The sequence below is a fragment of the Boleophthalmus pectinirostris genome, unplaced genomic scaffold (genome assembly GCF_026225935.1).
Source record: "Boleophthalmus pectinirostris isolate CB_2022bp ecotype Guang Dong unplaced genomic scaffold, ASM2622593v1 HiC_scaffold_5, whole genome shotgun sequence".
Taxonomy (NCBI): domain Eukaryota; kingdom Metazoa; phylum Chordata; class Actinopteri; order Gobiiformes; family Gobiidae; genus Boleophthalmus; species Boleophthalmus pectinirostris.
The window spans coordinates 10,025,936-10,044,548 of record NW_026571404.1 but is presented as its reverse complement, the minus strand read 5'-3'; the positions used below and the strand labels follow the sequence as shown (position 1 = coordinate 10,044,548).

The following is an 18,613-nucleotide window of genomic DNA, read 5'->3' as shown; positions in this document are numbered from 1 at the left end:
GTTCTTCTTATTGAGAAAAACATTACTGACCACTTCTTCTACTCAGTTATAAACACATTATAAAGATGCAGTGCAAATTAGCTCATCAAATTGGCAAGCAGAATGAAAAGAGAATTAAATTATGCTAACATTTAAATGTTTGATATTGAACCGCAACAAAATAAATGAAAGTTCATGATGACTGCAGTTATAGAAACATAATTTCCTCTGCAAACAACAACATATCTAGTCTTACATCCAGAACAGGAAAACTGATTATTTACCAAAGGTAGAAATTCATTTTGGGTTCATCACCATGAAAAAAGATTGCAAGTTTAGTCAAATTTTCAGACCTAAATATAGAATCAAACAATAAAATATCAAAGATGAATAATAAACAAATATTACTGCAAACAAAGTACAGTACAGTAGCCAAAGTAAAACACAGAATACACAGAGTTCATTATAACAACAGGATTTCAGTCTGCATTCCCAACAGCACATAAGAGTTTTTTGCTCACAATGGCACAGCAAATTTATCTGTAAAGCACAATTGAACACAAAGTAATTCAAGGTGATCTACAGAATAAACAATAAAATCTCAAATTAATCAAATAAAAGCATAAATAATCATAAAATTAGAGATGTACTTTGGTGTTAGACCACGGAGAGACTTGAACACAAACATAGCAGCTTTAAAGTCTATTCTCTGAGCCCCAGTGCAGAAACCTGAGACCAGAATGCATGTGCTACGTCCATCTCAATATTCTTTAGTGTGACAGGTCAGGTGTTGGAACACGTTAAAATATGTCCCTTGGTTTTGGGTAATTTAAAGCTGAAAACCTGTTAACCCTGCTGTTTAAATCACTTCAAACTAGTGTTGTCACAATACTAAAAATGTCAAACTCGACTTCGATACTAAGAAATAGACTCAAATACTCCATACCGATTTTGATAATCTTTCTTTAGACAATAGAATGCAATTTTTAGCATTAAATAATAGTACTTTCTTTTGTGGTCCATGGGCGTACAGTGATAAACGTGGCCTTATACTTGTTCTGATACAGCTCAAGTTTATTCTAAAGCTATTCACGAGACGTTCATTAATGCATAAGGTTCTTGTATTTGTTTATAGCTCTGGAATGACTTGTACAGAAACATTTAAGTCCTCATTCTTGCAGATTTTTTAAAGGAAACTGAAATAAGAGCTTAGAAAAATATGAACCTGATGGCTTCAAAATTCTGTAAACACTTCACTTGTGTATATATCGAGTTTAGAGCTTGATGTGTACATTTATTTTCACTTATGCTAATGTAAGAATAAAACACTTCTTGTTATTTTTGGTCTCTCGTAGTAATAGAAAAGGTATATTTGAAAATGAATTAGTAACATGTAAGTTTATTTATAGTGGACTACATCACATTTGACAGACATTTGCTTCTAAAATTGGATTTACAGCACCATTACACCCCAACATCTATAATCACGATTAATGATTCATGCATTTTGTCAACGTTTTACAAGAAATTAAGGTTTTATCACTATATATAAATCTTAGAAAATCAAAAAAGCTCTGTAAAGATTTTAAAAAGTGTTCTTCCTCAGTCATTCAGAAAAAAATCCAACTGGTAAAATTGAGAAATGTTATAATTTTATAAACATTTATTTATAGAGCACATCTTATGCATTTTTGAACATCGTATTGCCACAACAAAACTTCTGTCGTTCTTTAACTGAATGATTTTGCAGACTGGAGAATACAACACATTTATGAACCACATTCTACTTCCCCATACTTGGGACTGACAAGAATAAGCAGACTTGCCCCACTGCTGACTTGTGCCCCCTTGTGGTGTGTTTATGGCATCTTTCACACATGTAAAACCTGAAGAACGCATTACAATGTGCAACAATTAATCAAACAACACAGACGTAAGCAGGACAAATAGCTGTACAACAAATCTGATTATTTAAATTTGGTCGATGACTGAAAATTTATAACAATTTGTGAATCGCAAAAGTGCAATGTTCCAACTCTCTGAATGTATTGTGCAGTTTAAATGTAATGTCTAAGCACTAGAATCTGACACTGACACATCCCAAACTGATGAAAAAATATACAGTCAACTTAAATCATGAATAACTAAAAATGTCTTCCGTTGTACTCCACAGACTCAAAAATCTACAGCTGGAATGGTCTGTCCCCCACATTTGACAAGGAATAAAAAGGCTCTTGAAATGAGCACAGTAGTGGTATTGATCACCTTTATCTATTGAGTCTCTATGGATCAATGTAGAAGGTGGTTGGGTCTGAAGTCAGATAATATCCAAAATAGGGGTAGAATTGTTAATCATCTTGACTCATCTTGTCTTACTCTATAAGAACATTGAACATTTTACACAAATGTATCCACTTTATATATTATTCTAGAGGCCAGATGTATCTCTAGCTCTCCACTGAAATGAAAGAGAATGTTAATGCTTACAGAAGTGTGGATAAGTAGCAGTAGCAGTAAGACATAAAAGTGGAAGGGGTGGAATATGTTGTAAACTATAATAATGCTTCAAGTTTAAATGCTATTAAACTGCTTTTTATTCAGGCATTTTATGACACGCTGATCAAAACATTGCAGAGAATTGGCACATCCTGTGAACTTTCAGCTCCTCGTTGTGATCATGGATTCAAAGTGCACAAATGCACAAGAGCAACTACTTCAACAGGGCCTTAAACCAGCTTGTATTTTCTGAAAAGCCACGAAAATTAGTTTATTACAAGTAGAGGTGGGACGAGACACGATTTCCACAAGACAAGAGAAGAGACTGTGTTTAAAAGGTCCAGTTCACAATTTGGCCCCCATATTTTTTTATTCATACAATGGCATGACATAATTTTTTATCATGAATGAGCTAGAGTTCATTTCAACTATTCCAAAGCTTGAGTGATTGATGTTCCCTGTCAGAGGGTGACAGAGGCCTCCAGGAGCACCCCAGGCCTGGTGTTAAAAACTGGAGCAGGAGAATCCTGTTGACCAGGATCACTATCTCTCCATCGGCTGCCCCACAGGCAGAGGCTCCATAGCTGAGAGTGGGCACACCCCTAACCTGTTCTGCAGGTAGCTCTTGGTCCCAGAGGCCCCAGTGCTCCACCCCCCCACTCCACTGCATAAAAACACAGGCAGCGAGCAGTAAGACACTCAGAGGCATCTGGTCCTTTCTGAAGCATCTCCTCTTCAGCTCAGCTCACACCCACTGCAAACATGTCCAGGAGAGCCATGTCTGTGTCCAGCTACAGCTCCAGGGGGTCTGTGGTCCCAGCCACCTCCAGCTTCAGTGTGAAGAGGAGCAGCTTCAGCTCCGGCTCTGCCTATGGCAGTGGTTCTGGCTTTGGAGGCGCCGCCTTTGGAGGATCTGCCTTCGGAGGTTCTGCCGGTGGCTACAGCAGCGGCAGCATGTTCTCCTCCAGCATGGCCGGTGGTTCCGGTGGCTTTGTGGCCCCTCCCATCACTCAAGTCACTGTGAACCAGAGCCTGTTGGCCCCTCTGAAGCTCGACATCGACCCCACCATCCAGACAGTCCGCACCAACGAGAAGGACCAGATCAAGACCCTGAACAACCGCTTTGCCTCTTTCATCGACAAGGTGCGCTTCCTGGAGCAGCAGAACAAGATGCTGGAGACCAAATGGAGCCTGCTCCAGGACCAGACCACCGCCCGCTCCAACTTGGACGCCATGTTTGAGGCCTACATCGCCAACCTCCGCAGACAGCTGGATGGCCTGGGCAACGAGAAAATCAAGCTGGAGGCAGAGCTCAAGAACATGCAGGGCGTGGTGGAGGACTTCAAGAGAAAGTACGAAGACGAGATCAACAAGCGCGCCATTGCAGAGAATGAGTTTGTTGTGCTGAAGAAGGACGTGGACGCCGCCTACATGAACAAGGTGGAGCTGGAAGCCAAGGTGGACGCTCTCCAGGACGAGATCAACTTCCTCCGCGCCGTGTACGAGGCCGAGCTGCGTGAGCTGCAAGGCCAGATCAAAGACACCTCCGTCATTGTCGAGATGGACAACAGCCGCAACCTGGACATGGACGCCATTGTGGCTGAAGTGCGCGCTCAGTACGAAGACATCGCCAACAAGAGCAAGGCCGATGCTGAGGGCTGGTACAAGCAGAAGTTTGAGGAAATGCAGACTTCTGCTGGACAGTACGGAGATGACCTGCGCACCACCAAAGCTGAGATCGCAGAGGTGAACCGCATGATCGCCCGACTCCAAAACGAGATCGAGGCCGTAAAGGGACAGAGGGCCAGCCTGGAGGCCCAGATCACAGAGGCAGAGGAGCGCGGCGAACTGGCCGTGAGGGACGCCAGACTACACATTAAAGAACTGGAAGAAGCTCTGCAGAGAGCCAAGCAGGACATGGCCCGACAGGTGCGTGAGTACCAGGAGCTGATGAACGTCAAACTGGCCCTGGACATCGAGATCGCCACCTACAAGAAGCTGCTGGAGGGAGAGGAGAGCAGGCTGGCCAGCGGAGGCGTCAACGCCACCATCCACGTGCAGGAGTCCTCCAGGGGAGTGAGCTCTGCTGCTGGGGGTTTCGGCTCCGGCTCCGGCTTTGGCTTTGGAGGCTCAGCCATAGGAGTGGGAGGAGGCTCCATCAGCAGGTCCTCCATCAGCACCACCAGCTCCAGCAGACGGTACTGAGCCAAGACCAAGTCCCGCCCGGCCCTGAAAGTGTTAAACTTAGAGAAGACATTTAAACTTGAAACAGCCTGAACATCATCATTCAGAAATGTGCAGTTTGAACTAATGCCTGTTGAACAGTTTTTCAATGTTTCTCTGCTAAGTTTAATATTCCTGTGAAGTTTCCCAAACCAGATTTATTTCACTTGTTAAAAAAGAAAAATGCAAGAATTGATACTAAATAAATCTGAGATTTAACCTCCAAGTCCTTCTTAATGAGATAAACATTACTTATTACTTCTTCTTCTACTCGGGTATAAACACATTATACAGATGTTCTTTGAGAATCTAAAGGCCAGTCACTGGAAATGCTCGTCTGTCGATCTCTAACGCAGCAGTGGAAAATAGCTCATCAAATTGGCAAGCAGAATGACTATTTAAATAATGCTTAACATTTAAATGTTTGATATTGAGCTGCAACAAAATAAATGAAAGGTCATGATGACTGCAGTTATAGAAACATAATTTCCTCTGCAAACAACAACATATCTAGTCTTACATCCAGAACAGGAAAACTGATTATTTACCAAAGGTAGAAATTCATTTTGGGTTCATCACCATGAAAAAAGATTGCATGTTTAGTCAAATTTTCAGACCTAAATATAGAATCAAACAATAAAATAACAAAGATAAATAATAAACAAATATTACTGCAAACAAAGTACAGTACAGTAGCCAAAGTAAAACACAGAATACACTGAGTTCATTATAACAACAGGATTTCAGTCTGCATTCCCAACAGCACATAAGAGTTTTTTGACTCTGTTTCCAGTGGCACACTACAGCGCCCCCTGGAGTGCAGAAGTTTAACACAGTCTGATTGTTCATTAGGAAGATGAGCTGGGCATCCAAGAGTGTGTGAAGTTATTCAAAGCTGCTCACAATGGCACAGCAAATTTATCTGTAAGGCACAACTGTACACAAAGTAATTCAAAGTTCTTCACAGAATAAACTTTAAAATCACAAAATAAACAAATAAAAACATAAATAATCATAAAATTAGAGATGTACTTTGGTTCTAGAGACTTGAACACAAACATAGCAGCTTTAAAGTCTATTCTCTGAGCCCCAGTGCAGAGACCTGAGACCAGAATGCATGTGGCCCTGGCCCTGGATATCGACATCGTGACCTACAAGAAGCTGCTGGAGGGAGAGGAGAGCAGGCTGGCCAGCGTCACCATCCACGTGCAGGAGTCCTCGGGGGGAGTGAGCTCTGCTGCTGGGGGTTTCGGCTCCGGCTTTGGCTACAGGCTGATCATGGGAATGGGAGGGAGCTACAACGGCACCAGCACCACCAGCCGTCCAACACACTCCAAACCTGAGAATATTAAACTTAGAGTGGACGTTTAAACCTGACATTTAAGACTGAACATCATCATTCAGAAATGTGCAGTTTGAACTCATGCTTGTTGAATTGTCTTTTAATGTTTCTCTGCTAAGTTTAATCTTCCTGAGTACATAATTGTAACCAGATCGATCTTGCAAATGGCAATACAGGAATAACATCAAATAAATCAAAGAATTTCATTTGCAACACTGATTAACATTTATATAATATTCAATATTTTTACTCTAAGGAAATTTTAAGGATGAAGATGTTTTCTTTGGTCAACTATGTATTGCAATACAATTATGGTCCATTTATTATAGTTGAAAATGTAAATATACAAGATTTAAGCGTTTTTAGCAATGATTTAGAGCAGGGGTCTGCAACATTTTTCCACTGGTGAGCTACAGTGTTGGGGAATAACAGATTACATGTACCAGAGTTACATAATCAGAGTACAAATTATGAGTAACTGAATTCAGTTACAGTTACTGTTTCAGTGAGTGGTAACTGGATTACAGTTACTTTGTTGAAATAAATGGATTACACGGTGGTATTTTCCTGTTTTTACATTTTGGGCTATATCCCCCTTTTTTTATCCCCGTAAATCCACTCATTGCCGGACACTAAACCAGGTCTAAACCAGATCTAAAACCAGGACTAATCCAGGACTAAAACCAAGTCTAAACTAGGTATAAAACAGGACTAACCCGGGTCTAAAGCAGGACTAAACCAGGACTAAAACCAAGTCTAAACCAGGTCTAAACCAGGTCTAAACCAGGTCTAAACTAGGTCTAAACCAGAACTAAACCAGGTCTAAAACCAGGTCTAAACCAGGTCTAAAACTAAACAGGGACTAAAGGTCTAAAACAGGATTTAACAGGACTAAACCACGCCGCGTGGACCATGTCTCCTCCTCTTCTATCAATAATATTTTTTAATACAGTTAAGGAAAGTCTGGGCTTTTTATTTTCTTTTAGCAGACAAAACATCTTAAGTGAAAATCCTCGTCTTTGCTTCTCTACAGCAAATCAAGTAATCCAAAATATTCAGATTACGTTACTCACCTTAAGTAATTTAATGGATTCCGTTACAAACTACATTTTGGTGTGTTAATCTGTAATCTGTAGGGGAATACATTTTAAAAGTAACCTTCCCAACACTGGTGAGCTACCCTTACAAAACGAAAAAGCCAAGAGCTACTCGTTGAGAAAAATGTTAAAGAAATTTTAGAGAAACTAAGTAAATATAAGAGCCTTAGATGGGGTACAGTTGCCCCAGAGTAATTTGTTGTTTTGTTTTGTTTTGGGGGTTTTTGTTTTTGAGTAACTTATCCTGCAGCTGGTACCAAATTGTTTACAGAGAAGACCACTGATTAACATTTATATAATATTTAATACTTTTACTCTGAGGAAATTTTAAGGATAAAATTTGCAAATTTAATACAATAATGGTCTATTTCATATAGTTGAAAATGTAAATATATAAGATTTAAGAGTTTTTAGCAATGATTTAGAGTAATTTGTTGTTGTTTTTTTGTTTTGTTTTACCAAGAGTAGGGATGGGCATGATTAGTCGATTAAGAATTTCATCGATTACGTTAATTTTAATCGACAAACTGAATGTAGGTTGCTGTGTGTAGCGTGACCAAACAGGTCTGTACATGTGTCTCTCTGCACTCAGAAGGAGCGAGACACAAACAGTCGGTCAGTCTGCAACGTACCGAAGCACAAATACGTATTTAATGATGACTTGTCCCGAACGCAACGGAAAGCGTGGAATTTCTTGTACAAGTGTGAGTCCATGTGCACAGTGTATAAAGCAGGAACATATGTTTCGGTGTCCAGTGGGAAAAAGTTTTACCAGGTGAGAGTCGCTCAATGTCGATGACGAGTCCCCACCTCCCTCCCCCCGTACGGTGTCCTGGTTTTGACAAACGCAAATCTGGTCACACTAACCTGTATTCACCTGAGTCATGTCTTTTAATCCAACAGAAGTTGAACCACATCAGCGACACAAGAGCTGTAGTTTTATCTTCGCTGAGTTTATGCAAATTAGCGATGCAGTTTTAAGTTTCGTTTCTGTGAGAGTTGAACAAAACTGAATTAAACACATTATAATGTCAAACGGGCTGATGTGGCTCTAGAGTCGTTACGGTTTATATGTCGTAAAGTTGAATTTATTTACGCAGATTAGTAGTGCAGATAGTAATAATAATGATGATCATTTTAATATAAAAACGTTAATGATTAATCGATAATCGATCGTTAATTCTTCCGACGATCGATTAAGAAAATTTCATCAGATGCCCATCCCTAACCAAGAGAGTAACTAATTCTTCAGATGGTGCCTAATTGTTTCCAGCAAAGACCACATAATTTCTGGGATCTAAAAGTTTTAGACTGAGTTCCAGTAGCCCTCATGTGGATAATATGAATTGGACAAAGTTTCACAGTTGAAGCAGTGAAGCCCGTCGTCATTTGTCTGAGGCAAACTGTGGACGTAAAATAGCACTCCGGGCTGTGAAAGTGCAGAGTAATCAGTCTGTACAGTGATGTGCAATGCAAGCCTTTCAAAGCAGTGACTCAGAGCAGCTTTTGAAAAATATGACATAAGAATCGCCTGAAACTCGAAGCCGTGCAAAAATAGGCCATAGTTACAAGTTTGTACAACATTTTTTTGCAGTAAGAATAAATGACCAAAACTTCCCACTCAGATTAGTCAAAGATTTTGCAGCTGGTGATGTTTACATAGTGAATAATAGCCAAGGATGATTGTAAGCAGATTTGTTAGAGTCATGAAGACAAAATACATTGAATAAGATGTTTACAATACAACATATGCAAAGGAATTGGCAGATTAGCATTGCATCTGATCTGCATAATTGGAACGCTTTTAGAGCTGTCTATCAAAATATATTCACTAATGCAACAAGAGCAAATGCAGCACAGTGTGTTGTAATAATATTTCACAGGTGAATGAACCGACAACATCCTTATCTTTTACTAATATTGAAATCAATTGTGAGAATATACATGATGAAGTAATTGGGATTTTAACTAAACTATAATTATCAAACTTGTTTAAAGGTGTACGACGTAACTTTTCAGGTATGGGGTCCATCACCTGCTTGTCTCTATGGAGATGGTATTGCTTTACCTGTAATGTTTCCCAGTGGCATAAAAGAAGAACATAAGCAAGGAAAGTTGTGCGTAGGGGTGTGCAAAAATATTGAAATATCGATATATTTTATCTCGGGGTGTAACAATAACCTAAATATCGTGATATTGTATCGTCAAAGTTCTCACAATAATATCGTGGACCATCACAATATATCGAATTACAAGTCTCTTTACTTAAACTAAGAGTTATGGTGCAGTAATAGCTCAAAAAAGACAGAGGGAACTACATCATGCTCTATTTCAGTGCAGACTACAAGAAGAAATAACAGTTCTAAGCACTTTTAAGTCTTAGTTGTTTGGATTAAGTTTTGTCAAGGTATTTTAAGAGTAAAAAGTCGCATATTCACAGTTTTGTTAGCCTCTACAAAATATCACAATTAATATCGTACCATGAGATGTATATCATGAAAACCAAGAGATTTGGATATTGTTACATCCCTAATCGTGAGCCTCCCCGCAATATCACAATAAATATCGTACCATGAGGTATCGTGAGACTTGGATATTGTTATACCCTTAATCGTATCATTTAATGTGATGATATAGTATCGATATCGTGGGCGGCTGTATTGATATATCACCAAGAGTTTTTTTGTGGGGTTTTTTCATCGTTTTGATGAGTAAAATGGGTGTTTTTCATATTAACTTTGCACAAACTTAGTGGACTTAGTGAACCTTTAGCATCACAGCCATGATCAGACCTGAATCAGAAGAAATATGATGAAATGTTGTAGATCTGTTAAAGGGGTGAAGCTTTGGAGCAAATGTACAGACAACCTAAAATTGTGCACTACTCTCTTGCCATTTCTAAAGACGTTTAAATGTTTAACTCTGGGCAAATACATGAATTATGAGACTGAGTTTGTGCTGTAGGACTTTGTTGTACTGTTTCTGATTTGTTTGTTTCCTCTCGCTGTATTTATGAAGATGAACTAGTGTCAAGATGACGCTCTGATAAAGGAATAAAGGGTAGGCATTAGGGTTGTAACAATAACCGAAATATCATGATATCGTATCGTCAAAGTTCTCATAATAATATTGTGGACCATCACAATATATCGAATTACAAGTCTCTTTTGGTGCAACAATAGCTAAAAAAAAAAAGACAAAGGGAACTACATAGACCATGATCCTTTGCTCCATTTCAGTGCAGACTACATGAAGAAATTTAGACTTTTTTTTCCACTGAATCGCATCGAATCAATTTGAAATATATCGAATCAAAAGTGCACTATATCAAAAACCGTATCGTATCGTGGCCTATGTATCGAAGTATGTATCGTATCTGTGGCCTATGTATCGAAGTATTTATCGTATCGTGGCCTATGTATCGAAGTATGTATCGTATCTTGGCCTATGTATCGAAGTATTTATCGTATCGTGGCCTATGTATCGAAGTACGTATCGTATCTTGGCCTATGTATCGTATCATGGCCTATCTATCGAGGTACGTATCGTATCGTGGCTTATGTATCGAAGTACGTATCGTATCATGGCCTATCTATCGAGGTACGTATCGTATCGTGGCCTATGTATCGAAGTATTTATCGTATCGTGGCCTATGTATCGAAGTATGTATCATATCGTGGCCTATAAATCAAAGTATGTATCGTATCATGGCCTATGTATCGAAGTATTTATCGTATCGTGGCCTATGTATCGAAGTACTTATCGTATCTCGGCCTATGTATCGAAGTACGTATCGTATCGTGGCCTATGTATCGAAGGTATGTATCGTATCGGCAACTTCTTAGTGATACCCAGCCCTAGTTGTGGGTCAGATTTGCACGTTTTTCAAGGTATTTTAATCACGAAAATAAAACGAAAATAAACCAAGATAGATAAGTTTAATGTTATGCCGTGTTGAAGCATAACGTATCCATGGAGACAAGCAGATATCAAATCCCCCATCAGAAAAGTTACATAGACTGTATTTATGTGTGTGGTATGCAGCTATACATCGTTCGCTCGCACTGCTATTTCTTCCCACGTTATCATGCCCGCTGTCCGAGGCGCAGCATGAGAACTTTATGTGCGGTGGTTTTACTTTGTCAGCGTTGCTCAGGGTCAGTGGAAGCTCGAGCACACAGAACTCTAAAGCCTGACAGACAAGCCTTCACATTTATGCCTACGGGGGATGTACAAGCGCAAATACATTTCTCACTGCTGCTGGTCACTTGAAGAAATATCATGCATTCAACCGCTTTTCAGGAATTAAGCCAAGAAACATTTTGCACAAAGGCACAAAACACCAACTAACGCGCAACTTTAACATAGAATAAATTACCACAAAACCTTGCATGAATATGATTTAACGGAGAATTTGTACTGCAAGTGACAGCAACTACAGACGACACTTTGATTAGGCTTCAGGAGTAGAACAAATGAAATCAAGTCTAGAAAAGTATTTGATTAAAACACCCACGCCAACATTGTATGCCAAGATATAGGCTTAAAAAAAAGTGAAAAATGTGTTTTCCACTGTAAACATGATAGCTTTGGAAAATAATTGAACTTAAAATGCCTAAAACAGTCAAATCCTGGCCACTCCATTCAGCAACTAAAATAAATTTCATTCCACGCTTTCCGTGAACCCACTCAAACACGTAATAATAATTAAAAGTGAGACCTATTTTAGTGTAAACATGATAGCTTTGGGGAATAATTTAACCTAAAACGCATAAAACAGTCAAATCTTGGCCACAGTATACAGCTATTAAACTAAATTTCTCTGTAAACCCACTCAAACACATAATAATAATTAAAAGTAACACCTATTGTACTGGAAAATTATAGCTTTGGGAAATAATTTAACCTAAAATGCATTTATTAAAAAAAATTCAGCTACTAAAATCTATTTCTTTCCACGCTTTCTGTGAATCCACTCTAACACATAATAATAATTAAAAGTGACACCTGTTTTACTGTAAACTTTTACTGTAAACATGATCGTTTTGGGAAATAATTTAACCAAAAATGAATAAAACAGTCAAATCTTGGCCACGCCATTCAGTTACTAAAAGAAATTTCTTTCCACGCTTTCTGTGAACCCACTCAAACACATAATAATAATTAAAAGTGAGACCTATTTTAGTGTAAACATCATAGCTTTGGGAAATAATTTAACCTAAAATGCATTTATTTTAAAAAATGCAATCAAATCTTGGCCACTATATACAGCTACTAAAATAAATTTCTTTCCACGCTTTCTGTGAACCCACTCAAACACATAATAATAATTAAAAGTGACACCTGTTTTAATGTAAACATGACAGCTTTGGGAAATAATTTAACCTAAAATGAATTTATAAAACAGTCAAATCTTGGCCACTCCATTCAGCTACTAAAATAAATAAATTTCATTCCACGCTTTCTGTGAACAGACGCTAACACATAACAATAATCAAAAGTGACACCTATTTTACTGTAAACATGACAGCTTTGGGAAATAATTTAACCTAAAATGCATTTATAAAACAAATCTTGGCCACTCTATTCAGTTACTAAGATAAATTTCTTTCTACATACACATAATAATAATTAAAATGACACCTATTTTACTGTAAACATGATCGTTTTGGGAAATAATTTAACTTAAAATGCCTAAAACAGTCAAATCTTGGCCACTCCATTCAGCTACTAAAATAAATTTCTTTCCACGCTTTCTGTGAATAGACGCTAACACATAACAATAATCAAAAGTGACACCTATTTTAATGTAAACATGACAGCTTTGGGAAATAATAAACCTAAAATGCATTTATAAAACAAATCCTGTCCACTCTATTCAGTTACTAAAATAAATTTCTTTCTACATACACATAATAATAATTAAAAGTGACACCTATTTTACTGTAAACATGATCGTTTTGGGAAATAATTGAACCTAAAATGCATTTATAAAACAGTCAAATCTTGGCCACTCCATTCAGCTGAACCCACTCTAACACATAATAATAATAATTAAAAGTGAGACCTATTTTAATCTACACAATTTCCACAAAAGTATGAACACAACCAGCCTAATTTAAGATGATTTCACTTCAAAATAATATCTTCTTTAGGCTTTAGGCTATTTCCATCTGAGCTCCATCACCAATCTGGATGAACAACACAAAACGCGTGCATTGACAATCTTCTGGATCACTTCAAAGTTCAATCTTTTGCGAATTTCCCTGCAACAAACTGTAATGTAACAACTTCTAGGCTTGCTCTTATCGCCTGTGCCTTTTTTTCCCAGGCTAAATCTCAACTCCTGGTGGTTCCAACTCCGCTCAAAGCGCTGTTTCCCGTTAGATTTGTGCACACACGTCTCCACTTCTCTCACATAATCGCACTTACCATCTTCTTTCTCGTCGAAAACTGGTCTCTTTGAAGAACTGTTGGCGCCCATCCTCTTCTTCCACTTGCCCCAGTGAAACATCGATGCTCAGATTTCATTCCTCGCCTTTTGCAAAGAAACTACAGCGCTGCTTCTTCGGGCTCCCTCTTCTCAAAACTGTCATAGTAATACGCGTGCATTTCGGTCCGCTACGCCGCCTCTGTTCGCAGCTGAAGCGCAAAAGCAAAGCAATGACACTTGGAAGTCTGCACAGCGCGAGGGCAAATCGTGTAACTTTGGGATAATCTGAAGTGAATGGTGGTTGTTGGCTGAGTTTAGGCTAATCTTGGAGCAGAGAGAGAGAGTGTTCAGCTGTCTTCCGTAGCCTGACAGCCCAACCGCGAGACTTATGTTTGGATGTGCTCGGAGTAAAGCCGCGTCGAGCTGAAAAAGACGCGCAGAGGCCAAACCGGAAACTCAACTTCAGAATAAAAGCCCATTTGCGATGACTACACAGGAGTAGCCTATTTTTTTATTTTTTTTTTTTTAAGTAATGTTAAATACAGCTTTCTGCATGCATAATTATGGAACTACCCTCATTTTATGCCAAATTATGTCGTGTGTTTTGTTCTTTTCTTAGTCAATATTTCAATTACGACGCAAGACTGTGTTGTCTGAGAGTTGTGACATTTAATTATGCAGGTCTTGACAAAACTAGAGTCTAGTCAGGAAATCTGGAGACACTTTTTTAATGTAAAATTTTGCAATGATATTGTAGATCGTAGATAATAAGGACTTGGTTCAATTGGGATGAAAATAAGAAAATAAAACGCAAATATGTCTGTCTTTTTTAATCACTGAAGTAAATTGTGTAAATGCACTTTCGTACAACTAAATTTTGATTTTTTTTTTTGCCACCAATTAAGCTCGATGTCCAAATCTAATTGCAAATCTTACACAATGAGCCAAACTACTTACTTGGGCTACTTGTTATGATAAAGAAAAACAACATTTTCACTTAATTAAGCCTGTATTTCAAAGTTAAGCCATGGCAAAACATTTCCTTGATAAAATTCAACATCTAAATCAAATATATTTAGAAAGTAGTTCCGTGGTTTTGCATTGATAGGTCCCTCAGTGTTATTAATATTTTTTTCTTGGACATTTTACGCTTAAAAGCCTAACCGGATGCAGTTTTGTGTTGCTTTGGGACGCTTTACATTTGTGAGAGTAGTGTGACAGTTGCTGCTCGGAGACTGTAGTTGAGGCGGAGATGTGTTTGGGAGAGTGTCCGCTGGTAAAAGAACAGTGGACAAAGATGCATCAGCACGCGCAGTCGGAGCCAAGAACCGGACTAAAACCGGACTTGCCCATATGAGCCTCATGAGCTCCACTGCAGTCCTAGTCCTAATGCACTGAATTATTCCACTGTCTCATTAGGAAATGGATGGGTGGTGCCAGATCACTGCGAGAGAGAGACATAGAGAGAGAGAGGATTTAACACTTTGTCTTCAATATGCACAAATATGTTGGCACGCTGCTGTTACACAATGCATCACATAACAGTCACTCTATGGAAAACAACTATGGGAAGTGTGTGCAACGTGGCCTGGCTGCATCAATGTACAGAATATAGTGCTTACCTAACCTAATGCATGCCCCCCCCCCCGTCACATGATCAAAGTTGTTAGACATGAATTAAACAAGAAGGCGCGACTTGACATCACGCTGTATTATTAATCATGCATATGTACACTCATAGCAATGCGGACTTTCTTTGTTTCATGTTGGCCTCGTGAGACTTATAATAATTTCTCTAGGCTATTAATGTATGATTATAATTAGTGTAACTTACTGCAGGTTAAATTTGTTTGGTTGCGCGTGTTTAGTCTGTGAAAGAAACGGCACGCAGGGGGTAAGTAGCTAAAATGCACGTCACGTTTAATTATAAGTAAAGTTTCGTAGTATTTTTTGTGCTGCTGCTGTTTTTTTTTTTTTTTTTTTTTTTATAGCATCCAACCCTTTCACAAGACCGTCTACCGTACATTTTGAGTTGTTTTTGTTATAAAAAAAAAATAAAAAATAAAAAAATAAAATAAAAGTTAAATAATAATAAATAAAACACAAATAAATAAATTCCGTATAATTCACACACAAATATTATTATATATATTTATTACAAATTACATTTTTACAAACATTTTTTTAGAGCGTTCGCAGCGTCATCAGTTGCTACGCGGTCGAGCAGCCAATCAGAAAATTTCTTGACTCCGTTGCCATGGTTACGGCTACAACGCAAAAGCTACTAGCAACTTTAGCGTGACTTTTACGACGCTTAAACCCACCGAACAAGTAACAAGCTCTTAAAATCGTAAGTTTAACCACTTTAATCTTCTTTAGGTGTTCTTATAAATAGATGCTGTTGGGTATCTAGCGGACAAGTTGTTTTTAATTAGGATAACTATTATTTAAAGTTTAGCATTTGCTTTAACATCGTAAAAACATATCGGAACGTGAACCTGTATTATGTTACTTTACGGATTTCTGTATTTTGGCCAAACAATTGACAATTTATGCTCCTTTTACTGTTGACAGGGATCAGATTAGTCAAAAATTGTGATAGTCCTGTTTTAGTCCTGTTTTAGACTTGATGTAGTCCTGGTTTAATCTTAGTTTAGTCCTGGTTTAGATGAAATTCATTTCTTGTATAAAACTGGGATAAATCACTGGTTTTGGATAAATCTGCTGGGACAGGGGACACAGGGCTCAAAACTGGGACTGTCCCGGGTAAATAGGGACGCCTGGTCAATATAGTTAAGTTGGGTAGTCTAAAATAATGTCAAATAATTATTAAAAAGCAATGTTACTGTTATATCTTATCTTACATTAGTTGGTTAATACATAGAAATACATTGCAAAGGTTAACAAAATATCAATAAATATATTATCAAAGTAAAAATTGAAGTGATCAGTCAAGACTAAATGGTTTAAATCAAGCACATAATCAAGTTTTACAGAAAATATTTTGGTCGTGTCCTAAAATATATTGTGTACTATCATAACTATAATGTTCTGATACAAGTAGCTGACGTAGGGTGACCAGACGTCCCTATTTACCCAGGACAGTCCCAGTTTTGAGCCCTGTGTCCCCTGTCCCAGCAGATTTATACAAAACCAATGATTTGTCCCAGTTTTATATCATAAATGTCCCTAGTGTCCCTATTTTTGACCAGTTTAGTTTAGTTTAGTTTAGTTTAGTTATTTAATGAGACAGCGACTGTGCACAATCTACATTAACCTTAACAGGAGAGATGCTTTGTACCAGGTTGTAGCGCCAGTGATAATTTCAACCTGTCGTCCCCAGGCAGGTTGATGTTATAATTCATAAAATCAAACATACAAAGAGAAATGTCTTTATAATGTCCAGAGCATCATAACAACTCTGTATCATCATTCATTTCTAGTTCTCTCAGCATCTTAAAAACATCATTCTTATCAAAAGCATCATTCATTTCATTCGCTCCAGAGCTTCACTCTCTCTTCACTCATCAGACACTCATCAATCCAGACTTATGGGCGCAGGTTTGGTTTGAGAGGAGCCACTGTTGCACCAGGCATGAAAATGTGCCATAATTTGAACATGTGATCAGCTCAACATGTTCCACTGACTAATTCAATACCTGCTAACAGTAAAGAGAGGCATACATTGGCATTTGTTTAGGTAAAGTACAAAAAAGCCGCTTAAAAATGACTAGAACACAAAAGAAATGTGACTATGATGACTCACGTGTCATGAACGGGCCAAGTGCATGTCATGAAGTCCTCGTTTCATGTTTTTATTATTACCAACTACCTCAAACCGGGGGTGTTCATGTTTTTGATTTAGAATTCTGGTCACTCTAAGCCAGACTTGTCCAAACTATGGCCCGTGGGCCAAATGCGGCCCTCGAACAAATTTTTCTTGGCCCTCAGGCTTCCAGGTGAATTGGCCCAAATTACCTTACATCAATTAAAGATGAACTTTTTACTGCAAGTTTTTTGAAAATCTACCTTGATAAAGCGAATATTTAATATTTAGTGTGCGGTTTTGAGGATCTTATCATGAATAAAGACTGATGACTCATTCTAACGTGTTAAACATGCACATATTTCAATTATTCACTGTACTGAGCTCCAGTCTGCAGCCGTCGATCAGCCCTCTGCTTCGTCTGTGTTTAAATATGTGGCCCTTGATGAAAAAAGTTTGGACACCTCCGTCCTAAGCTAATGATAATTCAAGTGTTTTTCTATCTGCACAAATGAATGCAATGCACTTTTCTCTTGTCATGAAAATGACTATTTAATATAAACTTTTTAATATATGACACCTGGAACAATATGTTTTGGGGCTCAATATTTATCGAGTGCATGTTTTTGTTGCAGGAGTGGAGAAGTTTCTACTATTTTTTATTTAATACGGTAAGATTTGAGCTGTACGAGGATGAAAAAGTACCTTCCAGGAATAATTATCTGTTTATTCAGCTGTTCGTTTGTTGCAGCTCATGCATTTTAATGATACTGTATTTAAAAAATGTTCACTGGGATTATCCTGCTTTATTTTTCATTGTGTCAGTTGGATAAAGTAGTTTCAGTATTATTGTTTATTGTAGCAAAATATCATGCGTCATAATTTGCATCATTACAGAGCTACGTTTCTCCCATTTTCAGACCCTCAAATAAAAATGACACCTTCCTGAAGCAGCCTCACCTTGTGTATCACCACCTGCCAAAACAACTGATCCCACTTCCCAGCATGTTGTTCCCAGCGGAGCAGGACGTGACTGACTCTGACCTGCAGCTACGCCTCTGTGTCGGAGACAGCGCTGACAGACCACAGACCCCCCACGGCTCTGACAGCGACGAGGCGAAGGAGCCGTCCCCCTCCCGCTCACCGGAGACCCTGTATCTGAGCAGGAGCGGGCTGGAGAAAGTGCCCGAGAATCTGCTGAAGAACAGGGCATTAAAGGTCAGTACAAACTTCAGTCTTCTTCACTTCATTACCCGCCCGCCACCCGCACTCCGGCT

At 38.5% G+C, this 18,613-nt stretch overlaps 3 protein-coding genes across 3 annotated transcripts in view; 2 read left to right on the top strand and 1 right to left on the bottom strand.

Annotated features, from left to right (window-relative positions):
- The window catches only part of LOC110170153 (serine/threonine-protein kinase 32C), a 448,821-nt gene extending 434,887 nt beyond the window's left edge, over positions 1–13,934 (bottom strand). Inside the window, exon 1 of the mRNA XM_055162592.1 lies at positions 13,570–13,934. Within this exon, the coding sequence (XP_055018567.1) occupies positions 13,570–13,651 (82 nt within the window). The 5' untranslated portion in view covers positions 13,652–13,934. The remainder of the gene's footprint in view (positions 1–13,569) is intronic.
- LOC110170136 (keratin, type II cytoskeletal 8-like) lies at positions 3,238–4,696 on the top strand. The gene has a single exon (XM_055162590.1). It carries the CDS (start codon positions 3,238–3,240, stop codon positions 4,678–4,680), a length of 1,443 nt encoding a protein of 480 aa, XP_055018565.1. The 3' UTR covers positions 4,681–4,696.
- Positions 13,935–15,835: 1,901 nt separating the features above from the next.
- LOC110170243 (leucine-rich repeat-containing protein 27) overlaps positions 15,836–18,613 on the top strand; it is a 31,201-nt gene continuing 28,423 nt past the window's right edge. The window contains exons 1-3 of the mRNA XM_055162593.1: positions 15,836–15,920; positions 17,972–18,007; positions 18,257–18,554. Coding sequence (XP_055018568.1) covers positions 18,342–18,554 — 213 coding nt within the window. The 5' untranslated portion in view covers positions 15,836–15,920; positions 17,972–18,007; positions 18,257–18,341. The remainder of the gene's footprint in view (positions 15,921–17,971; positions 18,008–18,256; positions 18,555–18,613) is intronic.

What these genes read in the sequence shown, in the direction of transcription:
- LOC110170136 (XM_055162590.1), top strand. Translation starts at nt 3,238, where the DNA reads ATGTCCAGGAGAGCCATGTCTGTGTCCAGCTACAGCTCCAGGGGGTCT.